General features: G+C 39.1%; 1 protein-coding gene across 2 annotated transcripts in view; it reads right to left on the bottom strand.

Moving 5' to 3' along the window:
- Positions 1 to 21,428, bottom strand: part of dve (SATB1_N and homeodomain domain-containing protein dve) — a 50,625-nt gene that overhangs the window by 22,635 nt on the left and 6,562 nt on the right. For both annotated transcript variants that reach the window (XM_012485307.3, XM_012485309.3), the window contains exon 2: positions 16,547 to 16,820. In XM_012485307.3, coding sequence (XP_012340761.1) covers positions 16,547 to 16,820 — 274 coding nt within the window. The remainder of the gene's footprint in view (positions 1 to 16,546; positions 16,821 to 21,428) is intronic.

Raw genomic sequence — 21,428 nt, 5'->3', positions numbered from 1 at the left:
GACGCACGCATTATTCGCCATAACCGTCCGCGGCGGTGCACCTGACCGTCGCCGGGACGCCTTGCGCCCCTGCAAAGAATTTTAATTAACCGATAACCGAACGTTGAAATCGTATCGCGTCGTTCTTCGCGATTTATTTATGCATTATATACGGATTATACACGTGGATAAGCTTTTCCCTCCTCTCCGTATCGATTTTTCAATTTTTTCGAAATTCGTCCGAAAATGCGCGAAACGATTTTATTTATAATTTCTGCTCGACAGCATTCTTCTTTTTCAATCCATTCATCATTCACCACTTTTAAATGTTAACGCACGGTTGGTAAAGATAGTTGGGCGACACTAGCGCCACGCGACCATTAACTACTTCGATCGGCTCGACATATGTTTATTTCGTTCGTTTATTGTTTTGTATACATATATATATATATATATATTTATCTAGACCGACGTATACTCGGAGTATACGTATGTAATCACGATAATCAAAATTGAAGTTGAAAAAGAGGAAAGTTTTTTTCTCGAGGAAAGAGAGAGTTGATGCTTTGCACGCGTATTAACACGATACGATTCGAGTGGCGCAAAGTGTACGAGTTTTTATTCGAGTTTAGGAGGGGGACACAGTTATGGTTAATTATAGATACGTTGATACCACGTAGTACGTAAGCGTGAAACGTTGTGTAAGATACGAGTTCGAACGAGGGGTTGGGCGGATGATGAATTCGATCGATTAAAATTCATTCGATTTTTACGAATCGAGCGCCGAGCGAAAGAACCACTTGGAACAATAATCTAGAAAAAAAAAAAAAAAAAAAAAAAGTCACTAAAATATTAACGCATTATTCGAAATCACATCCCCACCCTTCTCTTCATCCCCATTCAAACTTTTTCTACCAAACGCAAATCCCCGATTCAATTCGATTCCCGATCCTCTCCCCGATATTTCACGATACGCGCGAGTGTAACGCCATCTTCTCTCCTCAATTATTATTCGACAAATAATATATATATATATAATAAAATAACAATTTTGCATACCTATCTACGATTATTATTCCTCTTCTCTTCGACGCATTCTCCCCCCTCGTTTCGTCGTTATCTTGGACGCTCGAAAGTGCAATGAACGGGGATCGGAAATCCGTGAGGCGACGAAGAACGTAGAAGAAGGAAGGAAGGCAAAAGGGGTTGATAAAAAAGTCGCGAGGAGGCGCGCACGGGCGATGGACGACGGCTTTGGGAATGTACACACGAGTTATCTTCACGGGTCACCGGCCACCGGTTTTAATCTCGCAACAAGAGGGAGGGGAGAGGGCGCAATCGGAAGGAGGAGAAGAAGAAGAAGAAGAAGAAGGGTCCCCGGACACTTATCTTTATCCGACCGGCTAACAACCGTTCGCTGCCGACTCGCCTCCTCCGTTCCGCTTCTGACTAAGATTAGCCGCCATGTTTTTTTCTTTCTTCCTCGATCGTTTAATCGGCCGCCTTTCTTTCCACCCTTTCCCCTCGAACGGGCAGTTATTTTCGAGAATTGGGCGATATAGATTCTTATCCTGCTTATCTTTCAATCAATGTTGTCCCAAAAATGAGCACAGAGGTAGATTTTGATGATTTAGATTTCTTCGATCTTTTCATCGATCAAATGCATTAGAGATTAATAAGTTATTTTTGGGATTCGAGAGTTAAGATTCAGATTTTTATTTTCGTGAAAAGATGGATTTAAACGATTATTGAATGCACAACGGAGTCATATATGCAGATATTTTTCTTTGCGAATTTATTCACCAATGTTAATATTACGTATCGCGAGTTTTAAAATAGAACGAAATGTGAACAAATCATTGTCACAATCTTTAAACTTAATAATGACCCGTTGAAACATGTGTATCAGAAAAAAAGAGAAAAAAGGTATTCGCGTTTGAAAAATGATATTGACGGGCCAGGTTTTATCGATTTACCTTTTATTTTTCACAAAAACCCAGTGGCAGCATTGAATTTTTCATTGCAAAAAGATTACAATCACCGTTTCGTTATGGATTTTACGGGTTACGCATGTATTATTTCCACGGTTTATTAAAAAGTCATGTCGGTTACACGTCGCTACTCGAAAAACCTCGAAACGCACGGAATCGATCGGTTATTTCTATTCCCCGCGAAGAAATCTTTCGCTTCTGCGTCTTGGAAAGGAAGAAAGAGAGAGAGAGAAAAAAAAAGAAGATTCGAGATAACGCGACTCGAATAATAATTCGCGATAACGATCGCTAGATGGATCATCGTGAAAGTGTGAAATTCCATTGTGTATAGTACAGTAGATGACCTCGTTTCTAAAATTACGAATAAACTCCTGATCGTTATCATCGTTAGCTATATAATATAATTTTTACAACCGAGATATATACACGTCATCTCCGGTATCTTTCCTCATTCTCTTAATCGAGAATAATACACGTCGAAGCTTAAATCCTACAAAATCCAAATATTAAGTAAGAATTTTTATTTAGCGAAGACACATCATCCGCGTTTCGCATCGCGTTCCTTCGACCGAATGCTCGATCCGTTGGTAAGTCGCTCTCCCCGCGACTGATTTATCGATCGAGCAGCTTCTTTCAAGTAAGCAAGCTCGCCAATCTCTTCGTCTCGTCCCGAAATCGATCGAAACGAGTTAAAAAGATATATACATTTCCTTTGCTTACACTCCACCACGTTATAATTTTATAATCGACGAGCGATCCCCCCTCCGAATACATCCTTCCGTTTATAAAATAATATTTATCCCCGCACACCTATTCAATCCTCCTCACCAAAATCGCGAATAAAATTACACAAGCAATACGCGTATATACAAAAATACGTGGTAATAATATTCGCGATATTATTATTATTATTATTATTATTATTATTGTTATTATTATTATTCTATCTGTCTATCTTTTTTCCACCGCTCGCTCGCGATTCGATGATTATTTTGTAACGCACACGCACGCACACGCAAGCCTGTCTTGTGCACACAGCATCACGGAAGTGCGCTTTTAATCCTCGAGCTAAAAATCAATAGCGTGGCCCCTCGATGGCTAAAACCTCCCCCGGGATAAGCTCGCGCTGGGACCGTAGTTAAATAAATCCTGGATCAAAGGATAAGTCCTACCTCCGCTCTCTCTCTTTTTTTCTTTTTTTTTTTTTTCATACACACACACGCACACGCACACACAGATACCTTTCCTCCTGCAGCCCTATATATATATACATGTACTATAGAGCGGCGTGGATTATTTCCAAGATCGTAAATTATGAATCTTAACCAGGTCGAGACCCAGGGAAATTATTTCCTCCCCTCCCCTTCAGATTCGAGGGGGTACGACTCGGCTAAGCAGGAAGATCGAGATTTGTGGGGGTCCCACGGAATTAAGATCGTGTTCCCCGACCTTTTTCCTTCTTTTTTTTTTTTTTTTTTTCTTTTTTACTTTTCTCGCGAAAGAAACATTCGCTTCTCTCTCTCTCTCTCTCTCTCTCTCTCTCTCTCTCTCTCTCTCTTTCTTTCGAAATAACGCTAGGATACACACACACACACACACACACACATACACACACAGTTCTTTCTGCTTAATCTCAGATTATATCAGATCTGCTCGAGAAGGATTAATTCGAAGGACGAGTCGACTTATTACCGTGTTTCATCGATGATCCTCGAGGAACCCCATGCTTTGTCGAATGTTCGAGAAGGAAATTTTGAAAAAAAGGTGAGGAGGAGGGGAGGGGAGGGAATATTTTTTTTCTTTCTCTTTTTGCAGGACTGACTGCGAAAGGAAAAAATGAAATCGAAAAGCTGCGTTTCGGCCACGCAATTGGGCGATCCTGTTTCGGTTGAAATCGAAGGGCTTTCCGTATCAGGATTCCATAGGAGGGGCGCGTTGTCGTTGGAAGGAGGAGGCTAAACGTCTGCAGGATCAAGCCTTGAGAGCTATCCTGGATTTAAACGGAGCGTAAGGAGTTTTGATATCAGGAGCTCATAAGGACAATGGGAATATATGCTCGCTATACTTATCTTCCAAGATTCCTGACGATCGATCCTTGGAAAGGGACATTAATATCCAATTATTTTTGGACAACCTTTGGATTCATTTGTTGATTATTCAAAATTCCCATTTCCAATTTTGTCTCCTTTGAATTCTCCTTCTCGTTGTTCCGAGCAGGACAAATAATATAAAAGAAGGATTATTTTTCTCTATCCTCTGTTAATTGGAAGAATCTTTAGGAAACAAGCAAAGACACAACGAAATCACTGTTCTTAAATATTCGACGAAACGATACCAAGTGTCGTTCAATGGCCAGAATCCAATACGTTTACCTAAAAATCCTCGAAAATGTTCGAATTTGTATTGTATAGTCAACAGATCCATCCAAGTTTCTTTCATTTCGACTGTCATTGCTTTATATTCAAGTTATAAAAATATTTTCTCGGTGGCAGACACACCGTTGTGTTCGGTTCGAACCGCTTGCAAGGATCTGTAATCCTGATATCACGTTCCGCGTATATCCCCTCTGGATCGTCTTCAGCCTCGCGTACAAACGCATCCCCGTTGCCTTCTCCGCGTTATCCCATGGGAATGTAGGTAAGGGTACCGTGTGACCTCTCTGTCCCAGGAGAGCAGGAACGATGGGAAGAATTGATAAGGAACCCGTATCCTTGGCGCGAGGAAAGGGGTCAAGGTTACGGCTGAATATTATGGGTTTCCTTCGATCGTTCATTCCTTTCCTTTGATCAACCGTGAAATATTCGTGCGATACGATTATACATCAAAACCGTGAAATAATGGTTTTTAATTTGTTAAAACGCACGGGGAATATTTTTTTTTATTAATCAGAAATTAAATATCAGTTTATTCCTTACGTATCGTTTGTTATTTGTTAAAATTTTGTTCCTTTTTTTTTTTTTTTTCAAATTTATTCGCGTGATTTTTAATATAAAATGTTTAAAATTAATCGTTATTATACGAAGAAAAGAAATTTATTATTCAAAATAAATTGGTTTTATTTTTCACTTTATCAAAGATATTATTTACGAAAAGTAAGATATAGATGGATTATCGATCTATGTCTTTGATAAAGTGGAAGTCGCGTTAAGTAACTTTCTTTCCTTGCTTACAGTTGGCCCTTTCTTTAGTCAACTCGATCTGTGTGCGGTAATTGGAACATTTCGAATAGCTAGCAGTAATTCTATCCGAAACTTTAACCAATTACTTTTTTAACTGCCCAACAAAGTTGGTTAGAAAAGATTATTCACCCGTAATTCATCGTTCGATATTTCATCGCGCGCGTAATTTGTAAATCTGTCGGATAAATCGTCTTTAAAACGGATAAATTGCACGTGAAACGTATTATGAAATTGGGTTAAATAAATTTTGATGATTATCAAAATTGATAATAATATCGTCGATTCGTTGAAATTATTCTTTTGTTATTATTTTATACCCCGATACAGGATTATTTCATAATCGTTCGATGGTTGTACACACACACATATATATATATATAACACGTTCGATCGTTATTCCACGAGCGATGCGCCCTCAATTTCTCGCGACCAGGATGCATATACATAGACGTGTATAGTGTTTCGTTATGGAAAGAAAACTCGCAGGAGGGGCAAGAGGAGTTGTCCTTCGTAGGACCATCTATCCCCACTTCAGTCGCTTTGTTGACAATTCTGACCGCACGCTACACGGTAGAAAAGATAAAAGTTGAATGTTCAAAATCGTAAAAATTATTTTTGTTTGTATGAAGTTACGTTAAGATAATCATCCAGCACTCAAAATTAAAATATTTTCGAAATTGATTATTAATTATTTTGATATAATATATCTAGCTTATTCGTGTATAATTATTATCTCAATTACTCGAACATAAGAAATTACATTTATAAATTAAAATATCGTTACGAATCGTAATTAATTTACGCGTATTGATGAGAATACTAAAGAAATTAGAATTCTTCCGATTCCATGACATTTTGGATTGATATACAAATACCAAAGTAGAGAAGGGAAAATGCGCGTGAAAATAGGCGTTTCCTGCCATATTAACCAATCGGAATCGCATTCCTTCCATCGAGAGACTTTTTTCCACCAGTGAACGGGTGTAAAAAATAAGCGAATCTTGTTTACTCGAGTATTAGGAATGCATGCAGGAGGATGGATCCCCTCGGCAATTTTTCCACCCTTCCCAAAAGCATCAGTGTTTTTTCTCTCCCCTTTCCTTTCCTTTCTTTTTTTCTTTTTTCCACATCTCTTTAATCCAACAAATAGGCTTACGAAATACAATTATTCCACAATTCAGATCGAAGCGACCAATTCACAAAAGAAGAGAAGAAAGACTTCTCTTCACACGATGTGAATGGAATCAAAGGAATTACACGCATCACACATGGAGAGAATTGAAAGATTCGTATTTTTTTGTCGGTAAGGAAGGGTAAACACGAGTGTCAAGCGAACGAGGATTAATATAAATCAGTATTTTAGGTTATTCTATATATATATATAAGGATGGAAGAAAAAATTTGTAACGCGTAATGAGCATCATCTCGTTAATCCTGGATTGAATAATCCTCAAGATTATGCAACCTTGCCGTTTTGTTTGCCAAAGACGCTTCAGGGATTAGTAAGTCTAGGTCTTAAATGGCGGGATTATATAATCCGGAAGATTATTTAGGGCAGGATTAGATAGACACCAGGTAATTAATTTGACATCGATGCGCGACGTTATGCGCTCGGTCGATAAACCGAGGCCGAAAACAAAGGTAAATAGTGTCGCGTGCAAAATTTCGATCGATCGCCGAATTAAAATTGCACGTACGCAAATTTCACAGAACTCGACTGTATAACGTCATTTAACGTCGATTATAACGCGATTATTGGTGAAAATTTGCACAAGGGGTTATAATTCGATCCCATAAGACGAAACGATTGGCCTGCAATAATAGGAAATAAATCGATCAATTATAGCTGCTCGTTTGGATATTCCATCTCGCAATTTTATCAAACTTCTTCGAGTTTCGCAACGATATTTATAATAATACCATCCTCGAATCCTTTTCTTTTTTTTTTTTTTTTTTTCTTATTCGAAGTGAGAGAACATTCAAATACAAATTTCTTATTCGAATACAACATTCAAATACAAATAATGAATCGAAATGGAGAGAGAGAGAGAGAGAGAGAGAGAGAGAGAGAGAGAAGGAAGAAGATTGCTCGACGAAATCCTGTTATCCTGGTCGCCAGGGTGCCACGAAAGCCCTTATTTGGGTCACGAGTCTCGTTTTCCACGATCCTGAACGAGGTCTGACCGAAACGCCTACCATCCGTTCCTGCTCCCCGCTTCGTCGAAATAAGGCGGCAGGTGTCAAACAAAGGACACCTCATTTGCATACTTTTCGTATGTAAAACGGAACGCTCGATTCTTTTTCTTTTTCTTTTTTTTTTTTTGGAACCACGCGCGAGACTCGAGACACTTCCTGGCGAAATATAAACGCCTGATACGCGAGACGTCTAGTAGGCCTAACGAATTATCGAAAGGATCATTGATTCGCAGCCGTTAACCTTTCGAACGCGTTCACGTGGAAACCAGGGAGGAAGATACGAGGGACGAATTTATTTGGAAACTAGTTTAAAACTTGCTTCAGTCACAACAAATTCATTCGCATTTATCGTATACTCGGTGTAATATATATTTATACCAGAATTAGAATCGTTAGAAAATAATTCGAGCTACTCGTCTGTGTATCTCGATGACAAATTTACGAATATATTCTTAGGAGCGAAATAAAGGAGAAGAGAGACGCTTTGACCTCGTCTATTTGCCGAACCCACGCCAACTTAACGTCCGGATAATATACCGGACAGAGAGGTGTTTGGAAAGATAAAAAAGGGTAAGAAGTGACCCTTGGATAGCAGGAGAGCAGGACGTGGAAAGGATCGAGGAAGCGCGTTCGCTGCGAAATCGATCGCGCTCCTTGTCGAAACTCTAAAAATCCTGCGCCTGTGGATCAGGCGCGTCCGTATCCGTTCGAGCCTCGCCCATTCCTCCTCTACCTTTCTACCTCCTTCTACTTTCCTAATACCACCGTCCGCTCTTTATCCCAATTCCCGTCGATCGACAGCCAAGAAGATCGACCTAATCTATATCGTCCCACACATCCCTATCCTATCTATCCTTCCAGATCTTTCATGTTCGTGGAAAGCACGGACACCTCTTTTATTACGATGCAACAGGCGGCACGAGAAGGAATCCGTAATCCGCGTTCTGTTATCCTGACACGAGAAACTCGCCGCGATAATCTTCGAGAAAGAGTTTCGACTTTAATTCGTTGCGTCGTTTCATCTTTTCGAAACGAGATTAATCGTTTCTCCGCTGGAACGAACTGAAAAATCGAATCTATTTCTTGGAAATAGATGCATGCAATTCAATTCTCGAGCTCGATCTTTCTACAGATATCGCCTGATATATAATGGCTTAATCTACTTAAAAGCGTTTAAGCGTTATAAAGGCTACGTATATATACACATATATATAATTATTTCACGAATTTTATATTCTTATGAAATAGTATCGAATAAGTGATCAGCAGAAATAATATCGACTTTACCTTGATTAATTATGTATAATCGAGACTATCGTCAAGCAACAATGAAACGAACGAATCATCCTTTTGTATTAATTCCATTATAAGACGTGACAGGTAATATAGTGTACAAGTTCTGCAGCAACTGACTCTTAAATTGTCAATTTTTTTTCCATGCATCGATTACGATATTCGATAATGAATATTTTTATTTTAAGGAGATTGGAATCAATTTTATTATTGTCCCATTTATCAAGAACATGTTGTTTAAGAATATATTCGTATATATCCTCTACATACATATATATATATATATATATATACATATATATGTATCGAGGTTATACGATCCGTGGATTTATCGCCGCGGTGCGACTGCGAGAGGTTTTAGACTCTCTAATCCCGAGATTCGTTTCAGGGACAAAATGGCGAGATTATACAAACCCTGGGATCATTTAATCCAGGATTAAGATTATGGTCGGAGAACGGTAGGAACGTGCGTCCTCGCGTTTTCTTTTTCATTCTTTTCACGAGGGGGAGGGAGAGAGAGAGGGGGGGGGGGGAACAAAAAAATCCATATGGGTCTCCATGCGAGTCTAATGCGCCTAGGCAAATTCTTCCAAGGATACGAAAATCTTCTCCGCTCGCGTTGTTGCATTTAAACTTTAAGAATTTGAAGGAAACTGGGGGGGGGGGAGGGGAGAGGAGTCGCAATATTATTATGCGCAATTGCGGTTCTTGATCTTGGGAAAAAAGAATTAGAATTAGTTTGGAATTGGTATAATTTGTACATTTTGTACGAGGGATAAAATTCTTGAGGAGAATCAAGGGAATGTTTGTGTTAGGGTGTTCAAGAAATATTTGGATTAAGATGATCTAAGTATTTTAAAAGTAAAATAAAAGATAAAAGATCGTAATCGGCAAGGCAAGGCAAGGCAAGGCAAGGCAAAAAAAAAAAAAGATATTTCACAAAAATAAAACAACGAACCAAAAGAATAAAAGGCTCTAATCGAAACGAAAATTTCCTAATAATAAGAAAAAAAACGTTTCCCCTTATCGACGAAGAAACGGACGAAACGAAGGAAGGAAAGAAAGAAGAGTCGACAAGAAACAGCGGTTGCCACGTGTAATCGCGAGCCGCACGATGAACGGTGTAAAAGCAGTAGGTAGGGTAGGTGGCCCTTCACACCGGCCGATATTTTCCATACAAGCCGCGCCTAGGCGTGCTCGCGCCTCGACTCCCCTCCCACCGCCCCGTCTCCCCTCCCCTCCTTGCCGCTCGCTCGCAAAGAGGATATCTTTCGAATCGTTCGTAGAATTGCCGGCGTATCAGGACGGGATGTAAAGCTTCCCGGGGGATGAGCCGCTTAGCCTCTAAACCTTGTGTGCACTGCCATAGTCCTGCCCCGTTCCCCTTGATCCACCCTCCTTCTCTCCACCACCCTTTTGTGCGGACCATCATCCGCGCCTCGCTCATCTGTGTGCATATATATATGTGTGGGCGCGCGTGTGTGTATATATATATATATATTGTATATGTATATACGGGTCCTACACGGGGATTATCCGGGTTCTGTATTCGTGGGGATTATCTTTGGCCGTTGCATCCGTGTGTGTCCTCGCGCGTGTGCACGGATGTGTGCGTGTGGCTTTGTGCGCGTGTAGCCAAATCCTTTGCCGGCTCGGCCTCGGTTCTCTTCTCTCGCTTGGTGGCGCGCACGGTGCACCGCTCTTCGTGATGCAGGTGCGCACGTAGGTGGAAATAGCGCGCGCCAACGTTTCCTAAGTTTTTTCAAACCCAAAGTTTGATTCGACCGAAGATTTGATCCATCGATCCATTTTGCAATTTTGAGCGGGGGAAAAATGGGGAAATAAAGTTTGTGGAAATGTACGGATTCGTATGGTCTTCAGAAAGACTTGGTTTCGAAGATTTGGAATTCGGGTGAAATGCATAAAGAATTAACGTTGTGGATTGATTATGTTCGTAAGTGGTTTTGAAATTGGTTATACCATGTTGATGGGATATTTTTGAAAGAAATGGAAATATTTGTTGAGATTGATTTTTTACAAGTATACCAATTTTCGTATACCAATTTTTATGTACCTTTTAAAGTCTATGGATATGTGTATTTATATTATTGATTTAATTAAGTTTAATATTTGGTAGACTTTCACCAAAACAAGGTAATTAATAAATACATTTTTCTTATATAGATATAACATATAAGAAGATATAAAATCATATAAATAATTTATAAATTGAAATTACAAAATAACTATCAAGCTAACTATATCAAGAATCCACACTTTCAAATTAACACTCAATGACGCCTACTCTTTACACGCTTCAATAAAAAAAAAAAAGGAAGAAAAAACAAAATTGAAAAAACACAAATATTTATATCGAAAACGAAATACTCTTTAATCCACCTAAAATTCTCCTCAACTACAATCGCGTATTTAATAATTACGCGAAATAAAATCCCTTTAAAATTTCGTGAATAAAATAAAAATCAAAGACTAATTTCCCAACTCGATTCAACGACTTAACCATATTCTCGAATCTACTCTAATCCAACAATGACACCGATAAACTCCAAACAAATAATTTGGAAAAATTGAGAGGACGCGTCGTCCACGATAAACAAGCGAACCAGATACTTTTGACCGTTAGTACATATACATAAACATATATATGTATATATACACACACCACATATATACACACACACACACTCTCAGTGACTCGTCGGTTTGACCGGACTCGACGCGCGTCCCCGTGCGAGTGTACCGGTAACTCGCCATCCGAGCTTGTGTACGTGTACCCCAGGATCGGTACACGTGTATACGTATACGGCCGAAGCTGGGATTAATCCGGGATTATTGGTCGAGTGTGCGCCTCCCACCGCCCGCTGCCCAAATCCGAAATCCAACGCACACAACTCGGCTAATCCCGACTCCCTCTCCCCTCTCCCTCCCACTCCTCCTCTACCCACCGCGCCCCTCCTTCTCCTCCTCCTCCTCCTCCTCCTCATCGTCCTACTGGCAATCTCGCGAGTCGCACCAACGATGGAACGCTCTTGGCGTATCCTGTGTGTTCCACGACAGTCCGGCCATTATCCACTATACCGGCGTATTATATTCGACGGTTTAAAAGTCTCACTCTTCGTTCTTTTTTCTTTCTTTTTTTTGTTTCTTTTTTTTTTTTTTTTTTTTTCAGTATAGGAATTCTTTCTTATTATTTTTGTACATCATAGGAGATGGAAAAATCGAACTTTTAATTTTCTTTTTCCTTCTCGCGTTGAATACACGCGAGTATACGCTTTTTCGAAGAGTCTTGTTTCTTCAAAATTCTTACTCTTGTGTATTCTTTCTTTTTTTATCCGCTGTATTTTGCGGACGAATTTAATTTGAAAAATTTTCGACAACTTGCATGATTTCGTATATATGTGGAAGAATACGCGTGTACGCGTTTGTAAATCAATAATGCAACTCTTTCGGTTTAGCCGTTGTTGAAAAAAAAAAAAACGAAACGTGTCGATCTTAATTTTCTTGTACAAGCTCGTCATGATCAGCTCGTGTATCACGAACGTGTTTGTGATGAACAAATGGAAAGTATTCAAGGTTCTAGAAAATATGCCGTCGAGGTCGAGGTAAGTTAATTATGGGGAAAATTCAAATGGATGGAGATAACAGGCGAGAGGATGGAAAGTAGGAGGAGGAGGAGGGGGGGGATGGTCTAAATGGAGTTGGAGAAAGGGTTAAATGTCGTAACGAGTTCAATCGTATGCTGGAAGACGATGCGGTACGTGTTCGCCAGGCCGCATAGCCAGGTATTCAAATTTAATCCGGATTAGTTCGTAAGGGTTGCAAGGTAGCCTTCTCCCCCGATTCTCAACCCTTATACGCGCACACGAGAAATCTTGGCAAGCCTTGTACACGTGAAACCTATACCCTATTATCGCGATTCTCTCTCTCTCTCTCTCTCTCTCTCTCTCTCTCTCTCTCTCTCTCTCTCTCTAGAAGAAGAAATTTTATTTTGTTTCCATTTGTGAATCCAGGTTGTGCGCGTGTTTTTAAAGTAATTTTGATAATTTTTCTTCTCCTTTTGGGGTGGAAATCGAGGATTAGCCTCGACATTGGAAGATTTAAAGAGGTTTAAGAGAGATTTAAGAAGTGCGTGGTTCCACTTCCCTGCGTTTTTGCCTTCGTCACTCGAAATTCGAAGGGCAAATATGTACATTCCCTATATCTCACCACGATCATCCTTTCTTTGCCTCGAGTCACGATCGGTGGAAATTCCAACCGGATTCCGTTCCTTCGTCGAACATTCGTTTCCCCACGGCTTTTTAACTTTTCAAGTGAATTAAGGTGCGTATTTTTTTCTCGAAAAATAATAATTGTAATTTCAATTGTTTCGGATTAAACGTTTCATTGGACGAAAAAATTTTTCGAGACAAAGATAAAAATCTCTTCAAAGATAAAATTTTGCTCCAAATCATCCTCAACGAAGAAGATTAAACGTTTCCCCGAACTGTTGTATCTTATATCGGCGAAAATGGAATTTCGTTCCACGTCAAAAACTTAAATTAAATTTCTTTGAGTAAAAATCCCTTCGAAGGGATAAAACTTTGCGCCGGATCATCCGACGAAAGATTAAATGCAGTTTCCTCGATCGATTATCTTACGAAAAGAAAAAAATAAAAAATCCTTTCGAGGATATTCAAAAATTTTGTTCCACACAAATCGAAAACTTTATGATAAAATTTTCGTTTCGTGTCATCATCGACGAAATGTTAAATCCCTTCGATCATCAGCGAGGATAAAAATCCCTTTAAAGGGATTCGAAAATGAAATTTCGTTCCAACGAACGAATTCAAAAAATGGAATTTCCACCAACGAAAATCTAAATCAAGTTTCTTTGAATAAAAAATCCCATAAAAGATTTCCAGATTATCCACACAAAGATTAAAAATCTCGATCAGCAAAAGATAAATCGATCCCCTGAAAGCGAGTCGAAAATAAAATTTTTCTCTCTTCATCTCCCCGTCGAAAATTAAATTCTTCTTCTTCCTCCTCCTCCTCCTCCTCCTCGGAAAAATCCCCCGTTTTCGAACAAAAATGAAATTATACCGCAAAAGAAAAAACCGTGTAAAGTTAATTTTCCTCGACCGATTTCCGAAGAAATTTAAATAAATCGCAATATTTCTTCTCTCTCTCGAACGATGATGAAAAAAGAAAAGACAGACGCGCGATAGTTTTCAGCCGCGCACGCATAAGAGAAGGACGGTTGTAACGGTTGTCAAAGGAGGATCGATACGTCTCGAAGTCACGCGCGGACTCTGGTTTTCGTTCGCTCCGGCAAACGGACGCGTGCAAATTGTTTCCACTGCATTATCGAGGATCAAGGAAATTCCGCCGATAGTCTATCTCGTTTACGAGCTTTAACGACCCCTCCGTGCGACCTCCATCGTCTGCACACACGAGCTCTCTCTCTCTCTCTCTCTCTCTCTCTCTCTCTCTCTCCCCGTCATTCTCGATGGAAACTTGCTCTACCGAGTTCTTTTTTACTTGTAACGTGTTACGATCGTTAACGGTTCCATCGTGTTCGGGGAACAGTGGAACCAGTATCGCTCTTATTGTTTCCACAGGAATTAATTATAGAATCCATTAAACCGAAAGTGCGAACGATGCGAATGTTACGTTATCGGCGAATTAAACGGGGGATAAAAAAAAAAAAAAAAGAAGAAGAAGAAATTGTGAATCGAATTTCTTCTTCCTTTTATTTTTTTTCTTTTCTTTTCTTTTTTTTTTTCTTTTTTTCGTTGCTAAATGGAACTTTGCACTCTCGTTCGAAAAATATATAATAATTTGATCGATTCGAAGAGAAAGAATAAATTGGAATACGAACGATATAAAATTCTTTTTTCTTGTTTATCGATCGAATCGAATAAACAATTTCTAAGCGAGTGATTCAATTAGCGTGTTATCGTCGTGCGGTTGGATAATTCGGTGCTACCGTTTCGAGATTGACAATCTCGGCCGTGATTCGAACGATGCAACCGTGTATCGAATGCCTTTCCTCGATCCGGTAAACGCGATTTCATTCGCGGTTTCGCACGCGTTTCATATCGGTTAAATAATCTAGTAACATTTTGATCTAGTGACATTTCCTCGATATATATATGTGTGTATATATATATATTCATCGTTATATTTTTCAAAAATACGGACGAAATAAAAGTTACTAGGCTAATTTTGCCGGGTAAAAAAATTGTATAGTTTTTCTTTGGAATAACTGCACAGAGACTGAAAATTTTTTATTTACACATATATCCAAAATTCCCTAGAAATCGCTGTCCAAAAAAATTTTGTTTGATTCTATGTAAAATCGCCACGAAACCATTCCTCGAGAATCGTAATAATTCGATGCGTACAAGGAAACCGACAAAATTCCCTAGAAATTGCTATGAAAATAATTTCATTCGATCTCCACGTCCACGTATTTCCAAAACTCCCTAGATATCGCTAAAAAATTTTTCACGTTCGATTCAAACCCATTTATACAATCTTGCATTTCCAAAATTCCCTATATAAAATCGCCACGAAACCATTCCTCGAGATCGTAATAATTCGATGCGTACAAGGAAACCGACAAAATTCCCTAGAAATTGCTATGAAAATAATTTCATTCGATCTCCACGTCCACGTATTTCCAAAACTCCCTAGAGATGGCTAAAAAATTTTTCACGTTCGATTCAAACCCATTTATACAATCTTGCATTTCCAAAATTCCCTATATAAAATCGCCACGAAACCATTCCTCGAGATCGTAATAATCCGACGTGCATACACACGGAAACCGATAAAATTCCCTATGGAAGAAAAATTCGCTATGAAAATAATTTCATCGATCTCCACGTCCGCGTGGATTTCCAAAAAAATTCCCTAGAGATCGCTAAAAAATTTTTCACGTTCGATTCAAACCCATTTATACAATCTTGCATCTCCAAAATTCCCTATATAAAATCGCCACGAAACCATTCCTCGAGATCGTAATAATTCGATGCGTACAAGGAAACCGACAAAATTCCCTAGAAATTGTTATGAAAATAATTTCATTCGATCTCCACGTCCACGTATTTCCAAAACTTCCTAGAGATCGCTAAAAAATTTTTCATGCTCGATTTAAACGCGCTATAAATTTCGAACGACAATCTTGCATCTCCAAAATTCCCTATACAAAATCGCCACGAAACCATTCCTCGAGATCGTAATAATCCGACGTGCGTACACACGGAAACCGATAAAATTCCCTATGGAGGAAAAATTCGCTATGAAAATAATTTCATCGATCTCCACGTCCGCGTGGATTTCCAAAAAAATTCCCTAGAGATCGCTAAAAAATTTTTCACGTTCGATTCAAACCCATTTATACAATCTTGCATCTCCAAAATTCCCTATATAAAATCGCCACGAAACCATTCCTCGAGATCGTAATAATTCGATGCGTACAAGGAAACCGACAAAATTCCCTAGAAATTGCTATGAAAATAATTTCATTCGATCTCCACGTCCACGTATTTCCAAAACTTCCTAGAGATCGCTAAAAAATTTTTCATGCTCGATTTAAACGCGCTATAAAATTTCGAACGACAATCTTGCATCTCCAAAATTCCCTATACAAAATCGCCACGAAACCATTCCTCGAGATCGTAATAATCCGACGTGCGTACACACGGAAACCGATAAAATTCCCTATGGAGGAAAAATTCGCTATGAAAATAATTCCATCGATCTCCACGTCCGCGTGGATTTCCAAAAAAATTCCCTAGAAATCCCGGGAGAAGAGGAACAGAATTGTTCCGGTCTTCGCTTTCCACGAATTTCCTTTCGAATTTGAAAAGAATTTGGAAAGAAAGAAAAGGCGAGACTCACCCGTGCTTGAGGTAGATTTACTGAGATCGAACCCCTCCTGTTTCGGGCTCGCGTTCGCCTCTTGCTTCGGGTGTTGGTTGTGCGCGGCGGAGAACGGTGTCTGGGGTGTGCTGAGCGGCGTCTGCGATTGATGAGGATGCACAGGCGGAAGTTGCCCAGCATTCTGCGGCTGAGACTGTTGGGACTGGTGAGACTGAGGGCTCCTCGGTAACGAGGACACACTGCTCGGCCTCGAAGGTGGCGAGGCCTTGTGTGTCAATGCCAAAGCTTGGCTCTGCAATCCGAACGAAGAGAAAAAGAACATCAACTTCCTCGTTCCTTCCATTTTCTTCGAGGAGAGGAGAGAGAGAGAGAGAGAGAACAAATTACCGAGAGAATTATCATATCACACGCCTCGAATTGTTAACACGTGTTTTAATTTCCACTAAATTAAATTTTAATTTCCTTAAGCGCCATTACCATAAAAACCAACTCTCTCTCTCTCTCTCTCTCTCTCTCTCTCTTTTTACGAAAATATCGCTACACACGCGCACGGTGTGTAGCCGACCACCGACTCCTCCAGCAAATTGTTCCACGCGAGCGCGAGCTAAACTCGAAACGATCGTTGTCAATTATTCCGAACGCGGGTACGGAAAGTGAACTGGAGGAAAGGAGAAGGAGGGCGGGGGAGGGGGAGAGGGGGGTGGGGACGGATCGAATCGTGTACGGTTTAATAATAGAACGTTGAGGAGGGAGGGGGGAGAGAGAGAGAGAGAGAGAGAGAGAGAGAATCTGTAATAATTTCGTCGTTTAATTTCGCGTGGTGGTGAGGATGAATCGGTGTCGAAGAGATCCGATGGAGGAGGGGGGGGGGGAGAGGAGGAGGAGGAGGATTGGAGAAGTTGGCCGGGCGGGTATCGAGGCGAGCCGCGGATGATCTAAGCGTCGCCGATGAAATCTGAACACGTGGTCAATTCACGAGCAACCGACTAAGGCATAAGCATAAGGACTTAGATTTATGTATGAGTGAAGTGAACTTAACACTAACGGCTAAGCCGTTCACGGTGTCAACGAGGGTCAAGTGGGCCCAGAATGCGACAATCCTAACGTACCACGCTCTACGTAGCGGCGAAGTGCGAAATGCACCGCGGCTCGCTCACGGTTTTCGTTCGTTACGCCTCGTCGAAAAACTGGATCCAATCCAACTGTGCCATATATGTGGATATAAAAGATGGATACAAGGCCGAGTTACGTTTCATAGCAACCCTTCGAATCGTGTCTCATCGCCCCTCTTCAAATCTCTTCAAATATTCGTGGAATATTCGTGTCGAAAATTCCAATTGTCCTTGTCCAATCTTTACAGGATATCTGGATATACATGGATGAGAATTGTATCATTGAATTACGTAATCATAATGTTTGTTTAACTTTTTAAGAATGTGATGTATTTGAAAATTTTGGAAATTTTTGGATTTGAGGATTCAATTGATACTTTCATTATATTTCACTGTTAGAATTATGTAATCACAATGTTTATTCAACTTTTTAAGAATGTTGGAAATTTTGGACGAAGAAGGAAAAAAAGGAATTGAAAATTGAATTGGAACTGTTCGATTCTTGTTCTAATCGATTAATTGGAATTATGTAAGAATTTTCAATATTTTTAAGGAATATGTATAAAAATTTTGAAAATCTTTGAAAGGAATCAAGAACAAAATATGAAAATTGATTTGTATTGTATTATCTTTTTGATTCTTATTCCGATTGGAATTGGAATTGGTGTAAGAATCGCAATGTTTTAAGGAATGTAACATTTTCGAAAAGAAATTTCGAAAATCTTTTGGATGGAGAATAAAACGTGAATGAAAATTATTGGTCGAATAAAAGAATAATAAAGTATATAATAAATAGACGAATCTCTTTTTGGGGAGATGAGATGACGAAATCTTGAAAAAATTCGACAATTTTATTTTCGAAAGATGCAAGACTTTGTTAAATTAAAAATCTAGAAATTTGAAAGAATCGTGAAATCGAGTTTTAATTTATTATAATTCGTCGTGCGCGTTATTTTATCTAAAAAAAAAAAAAAAAAAAAAAAAAAAAGTAATCTGAAATGTTGCATCAAGATTTTTGATTAGATAATTAAATACGAGCAAAAAAAAAAAAAAAATACGATATTATAATATCATCGAGATACGTATTCATTAGAACGCGAAAAAAAAAAAGAGAAAAAAATAAAACTCGATTACAATCTCTGAAACGAAAAACTTATTCGCAACAAGTATTCTATCACGTTCGAGATTTAGATAAATTGGATAAACTATTACGATACACTCGTTTCACAAAGATAGACTTTTGCTTTTTTCAAATTAACAGATTCAATTTCAGATTAGATTATCCCACCTTCTCGTTAAATTCTAAAGATAAAAAATAAGAAGAAGAAGAGAAAAAGAATTATACTTTAATCTTAATTGATCTCCAAATAAAACAATCTAAACAATAACAAATCTCGAAAAATTTCGCTTCGAACGAAATCGAATATCATATTTTCCACTCGTTCTTCTCGTATATCCCATCTCTCTCTCTCTCCCAATTACTGGAGAAAAATGAGAAAAAAAGAGAAACGCGATCCTCTTCGTCCATCTCAAAAAGAAAAGAAGAAACAATTATTCGAAACGTATGTAAAGAATCGAAGGAATCGACAGGGAAATAACAGAGTCGCACCTTCCAAATTCCTTCTTCCTTCTTTCTTCGAGAGAGAGAGAGAAAGAGAGAAAGAAAGGAGAGAAAAAAAGAATAATAATAACAATAATAATAATATCGAAAAAAAAACGGAAGAAAGGAGGAGGAATACAAGAACGCGAGAAAAGAAAGAAAGAAAGAAAGAGAAGAAAAAAAAAGGAAAGAAAACGATCGATGGATCGAGAAAAGGGAGCGGCGGTGGAGAGTTCAGGTCGCCGATTTTTTCACTGGTACGGACTGTACCCGGGTACCAGCTACTGTTTCGGGAGCTGCTTCGAGGTATGCACTCGCAAAAAACACGTCAGACCGCTGAAGACCCGGGCTTGGATGCGTGAGCGGGGAAACGGGCGTAGAGAAGGACAGCGGCGTACCGTCGAATCGAAGGAGGAAGAAGGAGAGAGAAAGAGAAAGGGGAGCGAGAGGGAGGCAGAGGGGAGGAGGATAGGGACGAGGATACGAGGCGTGCAAAGTGGCGGAGGGAGGAAAGGAGGGGGCAGCGAGAGACCGCTTCGACACCGACGTGCGTGCGTGCGTGTATGTGTGTGTGTGTGTGTAAAGAAGAATGGAGAATCGAGACGAAAGGCGAAATCCACCGGAGGTGGATCGGTAGAGGAGGACACGAAGCGGCGACGAGACGAGCCTCCTTGGCTCGTTTCCACGCGAGGAATGAGGATGAACGCCGGCTGTAAGCGGGAGAGCATAAGAAAAGGCAACAGGTGGATGGGGTTAGCGGCTTATCCGGCTAACGCCCCAAGTGATATCGCGGTAACTTGGACGTGACGCGAAAAGGGGATGCACGACCGTCCTCTCCGCGCCTTCCCCGAGGTGTGCCCGTATTATTCGCTCGGTAATTTAAATTTCGACGCTTTGTTTCTTCCTTTTCTCTTTCATTCTTTCTTTCCTCTTCTTTTTTTTTTTTTTTTCGTAAAGGCGTTGTTGAAATGATTTCGAATATTTATTTTGAGAGAGAGAGGCGAAGAAGAAATTTTGATTGATGTATTGTTCAGTGAATGGTTAAACTTATTACCGAAATGTATACAAAATGAAGAACTTTCATAAAATTTCGTCCAAATTTATTTTTATATAATTTCAGTTATAAAAAATCAAAACTTCATTTTTCCCATATAACATATTGATTAGTTTTCAATGTATCCAATTAATAAACCAGACGATTATGCATATCTAAAATTATTTATGGAAAAAAATTAAACTTTCATTTATACAGAGATATATCTTATTTAACTTCGCTGTTAAACAAATTATTTTCGAACAGATTTTCGTAACTTTCTTTACAATATTTCACTTGACAAGTTTTTCGTACCTATGAATCTGAATTTGTTAATAGTTTTAGTATTATATTATAGGTTTTCTTGATACACACCTCTGGTAGCTAATTGGAATAAAAATTCCTTCCTTGAAATATTTTCACCCGTTGTTTTTATGTACAAAACCCAGACATTTAATCCAGCTAGGTCCAAAATGTTGAAAAATATCTGGAGGGCCCACCTCCACAAGATTTCGACTTCACATTGTATTTACTCGCCATCTGGTTCGCCACGTCTACACTGAATTTTCTATTATCATAAAAGCTTTTCCGGTATACGTTTGTTACTTTTTTTTCGATTTTTATTGATTTTTATGCATGGAACTCGCCACAAGCACTTTTTTTTTGTTTCTATACACTGCAGGAGAAATATGATTCGATCTACATCGGTCTCACTTTCGGATGTCAACAATAATCTCTTTCTTTTTTCGCCCTGAATGTGGACGCTTATTTCTAATATTCCCCTCTTCGTTACCGCTGTCTAACTCTAATTCGCTTGTGTGAATAACTCTCTTCGTCCGTTTCCATGCTGTTCTCAGTTAAATTTCTTGTTCGTCGCACACTTTGAACAATTTTCTTTTATTTTATAATAATTCCATAATTTTCTCCTTGATATTTTTATAATGATAAATTAAATTCACAATATCACACAATATTACACCGTGTATAGGGAATGTGCAAAATTCATGTCAAAGTTTCACCGTTTTTTCTTTTTCTTTTTCAAAAACTGCACACGGAACGCTCTGTGATGCTTTCTTCTCGAGTTTGTACTCTTTACTGTTATTATTTGTTGCTACTTTCAATTGTCATCTGACCTTGAGATAGCTTTTTCGTACC

This window comes from Apis florea, unplaced genomic scaffold, assembly GCF_048593485.1.
Source record: "Apis florea isolate Af1SG1 unplaced genomic scaffold, ASM4859348v1 contig_3802_pilon, whole genome shotgun sequence".
Taxonomy (NCBI): domain Eukaryota; kingdom Metazoa; phylum Arthropoda; class Insecta; order Hymenoptera; family Apidae; genus Apis; species Apis florea.
Note: the sequence above shows the minus strand (reverse complement) of the source record. Positions and strands in the feature narration are given on the sequence as shown.